Source organism: Schistocerca cancellata, chromosome 4, assembly GCF_023864275.1.
Source record: "Schistocerca cancellata isolate TAMUIC-IGC-003103 chromosome 4, iqSchCanc2.1, whole genome shotgun sequence".
Taxonomy (NCBI): Eukaryota; Metazoa; Arthropoda; class Insecta; order Orthoptera; family Acrididae; genus Schistocerca; species Schistocerca cancellata.
Window position 1 is genome coordinate 182,657,590 of NC_064629.1, and position 16,292 is coordinate 182,673,881.

General features: G+C 37.2%; 1 protein-coding gene across 5 annotated transcripts in view; it reads right to left on the minus strand.

Moving 5' to 3' along the window:
* LOC126183202 (ankyrin-3-like) overlaps positions 1-16,292 on the minus strand; it is an 892,753-nt gene that overhangs the window by 488,510 nt on the left and 387,951 nt on the right. For all 5 annotated transcript variants that reach the window (XM_049924971.1, XM_049924970.1, XM_049924973.1 and 2 more), the window contains 4 exons: positions 14,722-14,877; positions 12,571-12,669; positions 7,367-7,564; positions 6,668-6,854 (listed from right to left, as the gene is read on the minus strand). In XM_049924971.1, coding sequence (XP_049780928.1) covers positions 6,668-6,854; positions 7,367-7,564; positions 12,571-12,669; positions 14,722-14,877 — 640 coding nt within the window. The remainder of the gene's footprint in view (positions 1-6,667; positions 6,855-7,366; positions 7,565-12,570; positions 12,670-14,721; positions 14,878-16,292) is intronic.

A 16,292-nucleotide genomic window follows, 5' to 3' on the forward strand; every position in this document is an offset into this window, starting at 1 on the left:
GGTTCACCAACAACACCACAGACCAACAACACTTTGGCTGGATCTGCTGTGAGAATAATTTTCTCCACAGCAGCCTGAGGACAACTCACCTCCACATCACCTTAGGGCAGTCATGCTGTGAGAGTAATTTTCTCCACAGAAACTTGAAGACAAGCATCTCTAGATCACCTGAGGCCAATCCAGCATGTCAGGTAATCATAACACCACATAAAGAGGTTCAATGGGAATAATATATCGATGTTTAACCTGCACACATGCAAAGCAAGGAATGCTTGCCAGATAGGGAATTAGCAACAGAGCGATGTCCAGTACAGGGGCTGAGGAACACCTGCTGTACTGCCATACTGGATGTCACTGAACATTGTGAGTTGTTCTGTGATGTAGATTAATCTTGTGCAAGATTTCAAAACCACTGTGAACATGGTCAGTCATATTATGGAATTGAATTCCAGGTGGCATATGATGGTAATGTAGTCACAATTGTGGGGAAGACACTCGTAAGAAAACCAGACAGTTCATAAACTTGAATACAGATGAAGAAATATTATATTGCAGTAGCATGGCAAGCACCTAATTTACTCAGAAGTGATGGGCTATAGACCTTAATCTCAAATATTAGCACAACAGTTGTGCCATCACCTGTACACACAGATTGTAAACATTTCCTGTGTTCTGAACTCAAAAGTATATTTCTTTATGCTAAGTACACTTAAAACCTCCAATGCATATAGTGGTATGTTAGTTAGCAACAAATGGTTTTCATCAAACTATTTCTACTTAAATTTTGATAACAGTGATATACGAGTATGTATAAAATGCTGTAATAGTGACTGTTAGACCACATGGAGCATTATCAAGTGTCATACCAGAAGCAACAGTAGTGTCTATCATTAATTCAATAAATATGCTGAAAGCATCTTTATTAGCCTGTATTCATAGACTAGTTACTATTTTGTCTTGATATGTTAAGCTTTTAACTCTATCAAGTGTAACATGTTACACAAAGTATATCAGTCAGTTAGTCACATATTTAAATAACAGGTACTGGTAACTGGCCAATGCAGGCACAACAATATATTCATAATTTGGAAATATTAAGTACACTGACCCTCTTTGAACATTGCTTTGCATTATCTCCCACTGTCAATTAATAAATCATCAAAGCCAACAGCCATTCTTCCTCAGTTGCTACTTCAGTTATGTAGATAAGAAAAATTTATTTCAGATTTTGAAACGAATATCTGTTTTATTTCTAATCCTGCATGTTTCAGCTGTTCATGGTTACAAACAAACTAAACATTGTTGTAAAAAATGGAATTTTTTATCTACATGATAAACATAATGCAACCATTTTTTATCATTGCATATACATCCAGGTGGAGGGTCCCAGCTTCAAAATTCATGACTAAGCCAAAATTGTGATAAAATTTCACAAATGCCTTACAGTAAATAGTTTAAAATTGAAGAAGTAGAACATAATATTCAACTGATTAAGACATTATGAAGCCCAAATTAATTCTTGAATTTTTGATAGGCAAGTTGTCTTACTTTGTATATCTCTGGATCTGGCATTAAATGGGGTAATATTCTGAATGAGTACTACAGTCACTAACGCAGTGTTGATAATATAGAAATATATATTCACTGTGACCTGCACTGTAAGTAATCACACCTTCCTCATGAGCCTCTTCAAGCCATTTATGATGTTCACACTAATGTCTCAGTAAGTACGCTCCATAATAAAGTTCACAGTAAGCAATAGAAATATTTTATTTTTGGTTATCAAGTCCATAACCAAACACATATTACAAAAATAAGGACTGTATGACTCTCACAAAGAAGCAGTGTTGGTTATACAATCTTAAGTAGATGCTTACATGAAACTGTCCCTTACTTAAAATAACGGATTACTAACTTCATATAATTCAAAATGAAAATTATGGAATTCTTAATGAATTATGTTTCTTGTAAACTAATTGATTTCATCATGTCCTGAAATGAGGAATGTCCTACCCACTATCTTTCACACCCCACACCCCTCCCACAAAGATATTCTGCCACTCACTGAACCTACACAATATCCTCATCTAGCTCTACACAAACCCTGCTCCCATCCCCTTGCCTAACGGTTCATATCCCTGTAATAGACCTAGATGTAAGACCTGTCTCATACATCTCCCACCACCACCTACTCAAGTCCAGCCACAAGCATTACGTATCCCATCAAAGGCAGGGCTGCCTGTGAAATCAGCACCAGCTGCAATGACTGTGCTGTATTAGATGTGGACATGACAACTAACAAGCTATCTATCCACATGAATGGCCATCAACAAACTGTGCAAAAGAAAGAGCTGGACCACCCTGTTGCTGAGCATGCTGCCCAATGCAATGTTCTTCATTTCAATGACTGCTTCACAGCCAGTTCCATCTAGATCTTTTCCACAAATGATAGTTTTTCTGAATTGCACAGGTAAGATCTCTCCCTACAATGTGTCCTATATTCCTGTAGCTCTCCTGACATCAACCTTCATTAATGATTGTCCTTACCTATCTGGCCCCTTTCCTGTTCCCATTCCAGCACTACACAGCCCTCCATCCCACCAATTCACGCTCAGTCTTTTCACTTGTCTCCTTTTCTGTTACCCTCTCCCCCACCCCCTCCTTCTGTCTAGCCCCCTGACTGCACATAGCTGCCCTACCCTCTCTCCACCTTGTCTCTGTATGCTTCCACAAGCAGCAGTTTATCGCCTCCCACCCCTAGCCTGCTATCCCGCCCCCTCCCCACCCCAGCCTCCTCCTTAGCGCACCACCTCATTGCCTCTCCTATCATGCACTGCTGCTCACACTCTGTCTCAGTAGCCAGAGACTGTGACCATGTGTGTATGAGTTGCATTTGCATGTGTGTGTGTGTGTGTGTGTGTGTGTGTGTGTGTGTGTGTGTGTGTGTGTGTGTGTGTGTGTGTCGCCTATTTCCAATGAAGACCTTGCTGGTCAAAAGCTCGCTTTCTGATAGTCTTTTTGTTGTGCGTATCTGCAACTCAATATCTTTCACTATATCTTTCAAATGATAGAGCACAGCAATCAGTCATCCTTTTCTTGCAGGTTTTATTCACCAAATCTAAATTTTGGCTAATGCCTAGCCATTATCAATGCACCATTTCATAGAATAAAAGCATGTTCAAATACATCAGACCCCCGTTGTTCAGGGTTCTGTCACAGTCCTTTCAACACTACTGTATAATTTCACATTTTCTTAAGCACAATAAGGGGACAACACCCTAACCATGAGAAACAATCCCATACTGTAAGACTGTCTCCTCCATACTTCACTTTTCGCACTGCACATGACGTGCAGTAGTGTTGAAAGAACTGTGACTTAAGCCCGAACAACAGGGGACTGATATATTAGATTGTGCATTGATTCTATGAAATGGTACATTGCTAATGGTTAGGCACTAGCCGAAATCTAGATTTGCTGAATAAAACCTGCAAGAAAAGGATGTCTGATTGCTGTGATCTATCATTTAAAAGTCATATCACAGTTGCTGAATGCACCCATGTTTCTAATGGAAGGTAATCTTTCACTATACTGTAGGCAGCAACTATCATTCTCATACTATTGTTAATTCCATCCTGGATTTTGCATTGTTACTGAGTTTGTAAGGTGCTTCCAAATCATAAAGGATATACATAGTGAACACTATCAGATCAAAAATATTTGGACACTCCTCTATGTAATACAGAACTGACCACTAGATGGCACAAGAGGTGCATCCACTAGTATAAAAGGTGTTATCAGGAGAGAATTAGAAACAGCAGAATGCGTAGGTAAGGAGAGCTCAGTGACTTCAAATGTGGAATAGTCAATGGATGTCATCTTAGCAACAGATCCCTCAGGGACATTTAAACCTTTCTAGAGCTGCCCAAGACTAAAGTTGGTGATATGACCGTGAAGCGGAAAATGAAGGAACAATCACAGTTAAACCAAGACCAGTCAGACCTGACATACTGACAGACAGGAACTGTTAAGTGCTGTGGAGGGTGGTTGTAAGAAATTGCATGGAACCTTTAGAAGGAATCACTCATTATTTCCAAAGTGCTACCAGAAATCCATTTAGCATAATGACTGTGTACAGGGAGTTAAGAAGAATGGGGTAAAATGATTGAGCAGCCCCTCATAAGCCACACAACTCTATACTCAGTGGTAAATGAAGCTTGAAGTGGTGTAAAGAGCTACACTACTGGACTGTGGATGACTGGAAATAAGTGGCTTGGAGAGATGAATCACTCTACACCCTGTGGTAATCAGATGACAGAGTTTGTGTTTGGCGAATGCCTGGAGAACATTACTTGCCATCATCTGCAGCGCAAAAAGTGAAGTATGGAGGAGATTGTGTTACACTACAGGGTTGTTTCTCATGGTCAGGGTGTGGTCCCCTTACTGTGCTTAAGGAAATGTGGAATTTGGATGAATATGAACACATTTTATAGCACTATGTTCTGTGTCAATATGGGAACAGTTTGGAGTGATGATTGTTTGTATCAGCATGACAATACATCCTGTCACAAAGTAGCATCTGTGAGGCAATGGTTTGAGGATAACAGCATTCCTGAAATGGAGTGGCCTGGATAGACCCAACCTGAACTCAATGGAACATCTCTGAGATAAGACAGAATGTTGACTTCACTTCAGATCCTAGCATCCAACGTCACTACTTTCTCTGGTTTTGGTTCTTGAGGACAAATGGCCTTCCATTCCTCCACACTCACTCAGACACCTCACTGAAAGTATGCGCATCAAAGTTCAAGCCATAATAAAGGCAATAGGTAGACACATCCCATATTAATGTCCACTAATATGTGTCTGAATACTTCCAATCAAATAGTGTATATTCGAAAGCCATATAAAGATGAACACCATCAAACAGTAGCACTTGAGGCAAATAAAAATATGGATCACAGTCAGAGTTTCTATGAAGACATTCTTGAAAAAGTTATTCCTTTGGAAAACAACGCTACTGGAAAAGAATCACACCAACAGGAAGGAGTTGTCAGACACAACGAAAGTTGGTAGGCATCTGAAAGATAATGTCTATTTAAATTTTGCATCACTTACATGAGTGTGGCACTAATAGTGCAATTATGAGGATGTAAATCAGGTCTGCTTTAAAAACAGGCTGCACCAGTAATGAGCATTAGTTACTTTCCGGACTGGACATGATGGGTTGATGTTAGTCAAGAATGCCTTTAAGGTGAGAAAAATGCCGTTATCAACACTTTACTGAGTTTGAACAAGGTCACGTAATAGGGCTGCAGGACACTAGATGTTCCTTCTATGATATTGCAGAAAGACTCAGCAGGAATGTAGCCATTGAACATGACTACTGGCATTAGTGGTCATGAAAATGTACAGTTGCAAGAAGACCGGACTCCAGATGTCCATGTGACACTACCGAGAGGGAAGAGCGTTACACCATTGTGTTCAGTATTTGGCTCTGGTAGATCATACTACATCTGAAGCAGCAAACTGAGCTGCAGTTGGCACCAAAGTGACACAATTAACTGTTACAAATTGGTTACTTCACAGACGACTCTGAGCTAGAGGACCTGTAGAGTGTGGTCCACTGACCCCAAACCACCACCCATTTGCAACTTCAGTGGTGTAAAGCGAGAGCTCATTGGAGGGTGGGATGGATGTCTGTTGTGTTTTTATGATGAAAGCTGGTTCTGCCTTAGTGCCAGTGATGGTTGTGTGTTGGTTAGGAGGTGGCCATTTGAGGTCCTGTAACTAACCTACACCTGGAGTTATGGTCTGGGGTGCAAATTCGTATGATATCAGGAGCACTCTCATGGTTATCCGATGCAACACAACTGCAAATTTATACACCAATCTGGTGATTTAACCTGTTGTGCTGCAATTCATGATCAGAATTCCATGGAGTGTTATCCAACAGGACAACGCTAACCTACATACCACTGTTATAACCCAACATGCTCTACAGAGTGTCAACATGTTGCCTTGCCCTGCTCAATCACCAGATCTACCTCCAGTCGATTACATATGGGACATCATTGGACTATGACTCCAGTGTCATCCACAAGCAACATTAACTGTCCCCACAATCAACATTAAATGTCCCGCTGTTGACTGACAAGATGCATGGAACACCATCCCAAAAACTGACTGTACAACAGAATGCATGCACATTTGCACGCTTACATTCAACATTCTGGCAGATACACTGGTTCTTAATGTACCAGTATTCCACATTTGCAATGGCTTATCTTGCGCTTACATAAACCTGTGAGCTTGCAGTGTTAATCACTCAAATATGTTACCTACACAAATCTATTACCAAAATGTAATTACTGTACATTAATTACTTTTTGGTATTGCAATTTTTTCCATCAGTGTATGTAAAGTTTTTAAAGTTCCTGATGATGGTGAATGTAGAGAAAATACAAACCATGTGAGCTGATAGCCTATTAACAATGAAAGACAATCAAATAGTTTAGTATAAGTAAGTTGAAAGTGGTGAATATGGAACGAAACACTTTAATTTTACTATAAGACATTTCTATTGAAGCTGCTTTTGAAAGAAGCGAAAACTATATTGTAAAAAAATTAGAACATCAATGAATTCTATTTAAGAGAATTTCAAAGTACCTCCTTCATCCTCAGAGTCAGACATGAATGTTTCTTGCATTGTTTCTGGAGCAACAACTCGATATTTCTCTTCGGTCAGCATGGCTGTAGCATTAGTAGGTATCACAGTCTCAGTCACAACTTTTAAGCTCTCCACAACGCTGATATATCCAAGCTTCTGTGCAATGGAAAGAGCTGTTTGCCCTTGCTGTGTAGTATCACAGACCAATTTAATTCACTGATGATTAATATTTTTATACATGTTTTAACTATATATGACTCATTTATAATTACTAAATACAGATGTTAGTAACTCCAAAATAATCAAAATGCAAAACACTGAAGCTTCACTTCATGACTTCACATCACATGAACTGAATGTCCACTGCAAATAATTTCCAAAAGTAGCATGGAAAAAAAAAAACAGCCAGAAACTTCTAAAATGTTACAAATAATTAACCTATGTCCATCAAATATCTTGATAACTGAAATACTTCACATTTAAAACTATCCAGACTGAATTATTACTTAATAATGATATAGAACTATACATATAATTTTAGAAGTAATAAATTGCTTTCTAAAGAAGTTACTTCCAATTATACCTATGCTCAGTTATCAAAGCTGGGTGAAACATGATGTTGTTGGGAAAGATCACATGTGGTGACAGTGAGTATATATTACAAATTAAGATGTACACTTATCTTAATTTCAACTTACACTAGTGAGGATGTTTGGAGGTGCCTTATGATCCAGTAATATATTTACAATTGGGGCATGACCCTGTTGTGCAGCTTGGTGCAATGGTGTGTAACCAATACTGGTCACAGCTGCCACATTTGCTTTGTGCTGTAGAAGGAAGCGAACCATGTTGCTTTGACCAAAGTGGCTCGCTACATGAAGTGGTGTATATCCCGCCTGTAGAAATATGCAGGGAAGTCAGGTATTTTTAGTTATTAACTGATATAATATTATGTTGGATAACAAATATGTACATATACATAAATGAAAACATTACTTCATAAAGATATTTTCCAAGATATTTCAAAAACAAAGAAATGAAAATAAAACAAAAAAGCTATTTACTATGTACTAAATTACAAGGTGGAATAATGTATGAGTTTCTATAACTTCATTTTTCACTGTATAGTAATGTGCATCAGTGGGATGCATACTTTCAGTCTTTGAGCTATTCGTAATTAATTGTGCAGATGATTAGATACAAATTTTGTGTAGGACATATCATAGGCAATTTGTAAGGAAACACAGAAGGTGTATAGCCTTACTGTAAAGCAAGTTGTTTTAAGAATGCTCAGTCAGTAGTATATGGCTGTCTGCAAGAACAATAAGAACTTTCATTAAGAATTACGGTGTCCAGAGTAAATAGAAGAATACTGGTATACTTTTGAAATTATGGACAGATCATCAACCAACTTAATTTGAAACACTTATTTATAATACAAATGGAAATGGTCAGCTATTCAGGAAATCAGTGAGAGATAAGGTAGCAACAGAATCACCATAGTCTAAAACACAATCAAACAAATTTCATGGTAACGTATGAGTACAGTACCTTAAAACAAAAATCATTGTCAGTTAACTATAAAGCACAGCAATTGAAATATAATGTTAAATAACAATTATAATTCATTTAATAACATGCAAATAAGACAGACTGTTGACAAATGTGGGTAAAAACAAAGGGAAATATGAACAGAAATTCAAATGACAAACTTTGTATGAACACAGAGAAAAATAATATAAATGACCTATTAAAATGCAAAGAAACTAAGCCAGGAAGGTCAGTGCTCAGTGCCTAGAGTATAAGAAATGGAGTACTGATTGTGCTGGGGAAGGGTGCAAGAAGGAAATGGCCGTGGTCCCTTTAAAAAAGTATCCCAGCATTTTGAAGAAGTACTTTACAGAAACCATAGGAAATCATAAACCAGGTCAGATGAATGGAAATCTCAACCTCACTCCTCCCAAATAAGAGTATCAAGTCTTACACACTGCAGCACCTGGTAACATCCAATGAAGTAGAGACACATTCCAAATGGTGCTTTGCATCTCAGGCAGGATGGCTGGCATAGCAGGAGTGGATTAATATCTACTTTTTGTTTTATTACAAACAGATGTTGAAGGAAAGAAATCTATTGTAATTTGGGTTATTCTGAGAGAAAATGTTGCACATGAAAGATGTTAATATTGGAACTGCAATGTAAAAGTTAACTTTAATGAAGTATGTGTATAGTTGTCATAGGTTATCTCAAGATATAAAAGTTTATACGTGATTCACTTGTGTGCAACTGCTTTTGTCCAGAGTGGAGGACACACAATACCACATTTAGTTACATAATGTTAGAGTCAAGGTTATATCAGCAACAGATGACACTCAATAAAAATGACATCAGCAGCAGCAACAGGAACAGGTGACACACTGGCTGCTGTTAGGGAAGTCAGCTGCAGTGATGGACACCAAATGAATCAACAATTCATTGCAGAATTATGCATAAGAAACAGGCAAAACTATATTGTAGCAGAACCAAAGTCAACATTACAATATGATGCACTTGTAACATGAGAGATGAAACAGTGAAGGCAGCAGAGGATCTAATAGGTAAAAAGAAAAGGGCTAGTAGAAATCCTTAGGTAATACAAGACATGCTGAATTTAATTGATGAAAGGAGAAAATATAAAAATGCAGTAAATGAAGCAGGCAAAAGGAAATACAAATGACTAAAAAATTAAATGACAAGTAGTGCAAATTGGCTCAGCAGGAATGGTTAGAGGAAAAATGTAACAATTTAAAAGCATATATCACCAGGGCAAAGGTAGAAGAAGCACACATGAAAATTAAAGAGACTTTTGGAGAAAAGAGAACCACATGTATGAATATCAAGAGCTCAGATGGAAAACCAGTCCTAAGAAAAGAAAGGAAAGCAGAAAGGTGGAAGGAGTATATAGAGGGTCTACACAAGGTAGATGTACTTGAGGGCAATATTATGGAAATGGAAGAGGATGTAGATGAAGATGAGATGGGAGATACAATACTGTGTGATGAACTTGACAGAACACTGAAAGACCTAAGTCTAAACAAGGCCACGGGAGTAGACAACATTCAGTTAGAACTGATAATCTTGGGAGAGCCAGCCCTGACAAAACTCTTCCATCTGGTACACAAGATGTATGAGACAGGTGAAATACCCTCAGCTTAGACTTCAAGAAGAATATAATAGTTCCAGTTCCAAAGAAAGCAGTTGCTGACTGGTGTGAAAAGTACCGAACAATCAGATTAATTAGTCATAGTTTCAAAACACTAACACAAATTCTTTACAGAAGAATGGAAGAACTGGTAGAAGCTGACCTTGGGGAAGATTAGTTTGGTCTCCAGAGGTATGTAGGAACACGCAAGGCAATACTGACCTTACAATTTCTCATAGAAGATAGGTTAACAAAGGCAAACCTACATTTATAGCATTTGTAGCCCTAGGGAAAGCTTTTGACAATGCTGATTGGAATAATCTCTTTCACATTCTAAATTTGGCAGGGATAAAACACAGAAAGCAAAGGGCTATTTACAATTTGTACAGAAACCAGATGGCAGTTATAAGAGTCGAGAGGCATTACAGGGAAGCAGTGGTTGAGGTGGGAGTCAGACAGGGTTATAGCCAACCGCAATGTTATTCAATCTGTGTATTGATTAAGCACTAAAGCAAACAAAAGAAAAATTTGGAGTAGGAATTAAAGTCCAGGGAAAATAATAAAAACTTTGAGGTATTTTGAGAACATTGTAATTCTGTTAGAGAGAAAAATTGACCTGGAAGAGTAGCTGAATGGAATAGAGGGTGTGTTAAAAGGAGGATATAAGAAGAATGTCAACAAAAGCAAAATGAGGATAATGGGATATAGCTGAATTAAATCAGGTGATGCTGAGGCAATTAGATTAGGAAACCAGACACTTAAAGTAGTAGCTTAATTTCACTAACTGGCCAGCAAAATAACTGATGATGGTCGAAGTAGAGAGTATATAAAATGTAGACTGTCAATGGCAAGGAAATCATTTCTGAAGAAGAGCAATTTGTTAACATTAAATATAGATTTAAGTGTCAGGAAGTCTTTTCTGAAAGTATCTGTATGGAGTGTGACCATGTATGGAAATGTAACATGAATAATAATCAAGAAGAGAATAGAAGCATTTGAAATGTGCTGCTACAGAAGAATGCTGAAAATAAGATGGGTAGATCATGTAACTAATGAGGAGATTCTGACTAGAATTGGGGAGAAAAAAAAATTAGAAGAAGGGACTGGTTAGTAGGACACATTCGAAGGCATCAAAGGATCACCAATTTAGTACTAGAGGGAAAAATGGGGTGTAAAAATCATAGAGAGAGACCAAGAGATGAGTATAGTAACCAGATTCAGAAGATGCAGTTTGCTGTAGTTATTTGGAGATGAAGAGGCTTGCACAGGATAGAGTAGCCTGAAGAACTGCAACAAACCAGTCTTTGGACTTAAGACCACAACAACAACAGAAACAAAACTACCTATAGAAACAATAGCAACTAGTTATCCTCTAAACAGGTGGGTAATCAGTTTACCATTTTATCTGTATGATGTTCTAATACCAGGCAACATCTGAGACTTATGAAGCCCTATTGGGAAAAGCATGCACCCATAATTGAGAAAAACTATGATTTTTGGTATCCAAAGGTAGGAAAAAACTTAATATGCTTGTAAATGATTGCTGCATAAATATTGTGTAAAAAAGTGAGTATGTATTAAGTGGGTAAGAGATGTATATAAAGATGGCTAACGAGTTACCATAAATTTTTCTAAGTGCAGAACAAGCACTGAAAAAATATATATATGTTTATAAGTTACACGGTTGAAAATACTGACACAGTCCTGCAAATTTAAACATAAAGGAGGTGGGTCATAATATACGTAGATAATTGAATCATGGCAGCATGCTATGGAGAGTATCGAGGTATGCCCTCTCAGTTCTTTCATTTATTGACTACCCACAGATGCCATAAGGGAAGCATTTATTAGTTTGTATTTATTTAACTGAAAATCATGCTGAGAGATATGTGCAGCAATCAGTTTTCTGTATGCAAGAAGTATGAAAGTGACTAAAATTCATTAAGAGATCAATGAAGTTTATGGAGATAATGCTATGAGTGGTGGAATGGTAAGAATATAAATTAGGGAATTTTAAGATGGCTGTTGTAATTTTCGTAATAAAATGCGAAATGGGTGATCATTTGTCTTCACTGAAGTCTCGGCATAAAAGGCTGATGTAAAGTTTTGAACAGACTACATTACAGCTAGTGATTACCACTTGATACTGTACTCAAACAACATTTAGAGCAGCACTATAAAAAAATGATGGCATCAAAATGGCAGTTCAGCAGTGGACAGCAACTCATGTTGCAGATTTTTATTAGAACAGAATTCAGAAGTTCGCAATTTCTTATAATGAGTACCTTAATACTGATGAAAATTGTACTAAAAAGAAGTTCTATGTAACAATAAATTTCTTTTAAAAATGCCTTCATGTTTTTAAGATAAAAATGGTAATTACTTACAAAAATCTCAAGGTATGACTAATGGAATATCATTTGGCATTATAAAATACTAATTTCACACCACCATCAAATATTTTGTATCAGGTGACAAATAAATTTTATGCCACTTATAAACTACATGTAAAGCCAAATGAAAATCATCCACAGGTCTCAGCCAGTTCAGTACTCCATACTGAGACTATATAACACTTTTAATTGCAATATCTGAACTGCTAACATTCTCATTTCAAACAAATTTGTTTATTTTTATAGAATACTTGTAGACAGTTAGCATCAATTGCAGGTTTTTTCTGGAAATATCATGGAATAATCAAATTTCACAAGTGATAATCGTACCTTTGTTGTTGTGTCAACCTCTGCTCCATTCTTTAACAGAATTGCTGCAACATTTACCCTGTCTTCCTGTGCACACAAATGTAGTGGCGCCAGACCATTCTGAAATATAAGATAGCAGTGTTTTCAATATTATCTGTAATATAGTAGAAACAGAATAGTAGAGAAGTGATTACAAGTTATCAGTTTTTTTATAAAATACAGCCATGAGATGGAATTAGTGGTCAGTACTTTCTTACAGGGGTGAAATAATTAGGACAGCTAATAAAAACACATAGAAGTACATGGCACCAGGCTTGTTAATTCCTACCTTTGGGAGGAGAAAGGGATAAGTTGGGGAAGGAAGAGAGAAGGGCAAGACACTGAGAAAAAAATGGTTCAAATGGCTCTGAGCACTATGGGACTTAACATCTATGGTCATCAGTCCCCTAGAACTTAGAACTACTTAAACCTAACTAACCTAAGGACAGCACACAACACCAAGCCATCACGAGGCAGAGAAAATCCCTGACCCCGCTGGGAATCGAACCCGGGAAACCGTGCGTGGGAAGCGAGAATGCTACCGCACGACCACGAGATGTGGGCAAGACACTGAGACCTCAGAATGATGACAAGAGCAAACAGAGATGAAAGCAGAGGCATCATAGAGTGTAGTGGATCAAAGATAGTAAATTGGTAGGCACTGTGCCATCTTCATTCCAGAGATAATTAGAGGAGAGAGGGAGAAGTGAAGATGGGTTAAAGGAAGAAAAATAAAAAGTATAATGAGAACTAGGTGGAAAAAGGGATAAGAAGATAAATAAATAAGGGACAGAGAGGGAGAGGAGAGAGGAGAATAAGCACAAAAAAAGATGATAACAATGGAAAATGAGAGAGGGAACATGTCAACAGGGGTTAACTCTTCTAGGGTGTCAGGACACAAGGGTATCTTGGAGGGTGAGTTCCTGTCTCTGGAGTCTGTGGAAACTAGTATCAGGTGGGAGGATCCAAATAACAGACTGGTCCTTAAGTCACATTACCATGTGCCAGGTTTCCCTGAGGCAGACAGGTCTCGTGTCCATTTGTGCACTTGGCCAGTTTAATGGCAGTCTTCCCTATATAAAACACGGTGTGGCAGACATGAGATGGTGGATAAATGTCTCATGTGACTTCTTGAATTTGTCTTTCTCTGATATTGTAGGATTTACTGGAGAGGCCCCTGTAGTGAGTGGCTGCTTGTGGCAGGTTTTACAGGGGGTATGATTGTAAATGTAGGAACTTCAGGATAGGGATAAGGGTTCAGGACTTCCAAAATTCTACCATATCAAAGGCAAGTCAACTTTAAAGCCACACATGCCATTTACCAACTAACTTGAGTCTGCTGCATGGCGTTTTATACAGGAATGAACCCAACTGATCTGCTTGAGTACACAAATGGGTTCAGAAATGTGTGCATCAGGGAATGGGATTGCCCTGTTGCTGAAGATGTTCCTCAGTGAGTGCCTGTGACACAATACAGGCTATTCACAGTCTGCCTGATGTGCTCATGTCCCAACATCCACTTGGAGTTAAACTCTGTTAATACATTCCGCTTCTCTTTTTTTTTCATTATTTTAATATTTTCTCTCTTATTTATTTATTTTCTTATCCCTTTTCTCTCCTAGTTCTTAATTACACTATTCAATTCCCTTCCTCTGATCCATCTTTGCTTCTCACTCCATCCTCATAATTAATGGACTGAAGCTGGCTCATTGTTTGCCAGTGTCTCATCTATAACCTCCTACTCTCTACAGTCCCTCTTCATTATTGTCTCCCCTTATCCTCATGACAGGTGGGACCCTCTCACATAGGGTTCTGACTGATGTGCACTCGCTTTTTAACCTTTTTGATCTACACCTTTCTCCTTCTTGAGGAAGGAACAGATTCTAAAAGATGAGACAGTATCATGTCCTTTTATACATAGCTATTGACAATACTAAATATTTGACCTTTAGAACATAAGTACTAGACATCAATTGTTTATTATAATTTTGTAGTTTTCATGAATGAATTTTCGTTTTGATGAAACTGCATTTGGTTGTTTTGAACTGGTATTTTACATGAAATACTAAATGCATCACATATTACAAGAATGTTACAGAAATAAAAGCTTAAATATTAATATTGTGACTGTACCTTTGCCTTATGGTTGGTATCAGCCTGATGTTCTATTAGCAGAGTGGACATGTCTGTATGTCCCTCCTGTGAGCTCAGATGCAAAGGAGTGAATCCAGCTTTTGATTCTGCATTTGCTTTTGCACCATACTCAAGCAAAGTGGTAGCAATATCCATCTGCAATAACAGACACAAAATTTAAAGTCTCTATTACACTGATTTCATTTTCATATTTTTTTAAAATGCTATTGGAAATGCTATGAATCAAATATTAGTATTTTTAATGGGTTTTAAGGTTGGGTCACAATTTTCTCAAAGTGCAAGCCATCTATCACTCGAAAACTGGGCTTATTGTAAACGAGAACTGGACATCTCAGTACCTGTCATCTGTCTGCTGCTGCCTTGTGTTGTCAATTTCTAACATTATTTTGAAAGAAATGTTAGCAAATTTAACACCTGCTATCATGAACGGCTAAGCCAATAGAATCACATTGATGTAATTTTGTACATTACTCATTAGAGTTCACAGTTTCTGCTACAAATACATCATGTTTGTTGAGTGAGTAAGAAATTTTGGACGTTCAAGAAGAAGAAATTGCTCAGTAACTTATCTCACACTTGTTTCTGGAAGGATAATTAGCAATTACTCATTAATTCACCTTGCACTATTTTTAAATTTAATTATACTTTCCACTATCATGTTTTAAAAATTTGTAATCTATCGAAGAACTAAAATAGATATGAAAAATAAATCTTGAAGTTTGGTATTTTTTAATATGTCTTACTTTTGAAGATACATCAATTACATATGTGCCAGTAACACTTTATATAACAGCATAAATGACTCATTTCCAAAGCCCAATATTCTCCATAGGGTTAAGGACAGAGGTGAATGATGAAGATGGATTTCAACAGCTCCCGAGAGCTATGTACTTAGTTTGCATGCAAGTTAATCACTGTTGAACAGTGAGCATATCAATATGTTATTAAGTAACGTTTTTTATTTGTTGGTTTTGCTCCTAAAAATATATTTGGATTGTTCCACATTTCTGAGTAAATGAAAAATAAATGTTAAGGAAAGATCTCTCTTAATGGTTAACAACATTATTAAGAATTTTTACAGTGTGAAAATTAAACAGTGAGTAATTTTGATGGTGTTAGTTAGAAGATTCCAAATATAACACTAGTAAATAAAATATTATCAAAGGTAACTGGAACAGTCTGTGCACAACATATTCCTTCACTGTCTACCACAATTACTGTGTAATGAACATCTATTAGTATTTATAATCTGGATGTATTTCTCACTAGTCCAAGGGTTGTGTTACAGAACAAAATGAAAAGAGAAAATCTATAATTTTGATAATAAGAAAACAATATCATCAAATAATGAAGAGATGAGTGGGTGAATTACAATCAAATGGCCAAGAACAAAGTAACCACAGTGCTGGAACATTGAATTAGAAAATTTTTCTTCTAGTACTATGCCAAAGAAGTGACTCCTCTGAGAGGATATTTGAAATAGATATAGATGAAGACAGATTATGATAAAACCATAGATAATATGATACAGGCATGAAACTAGCAAAACT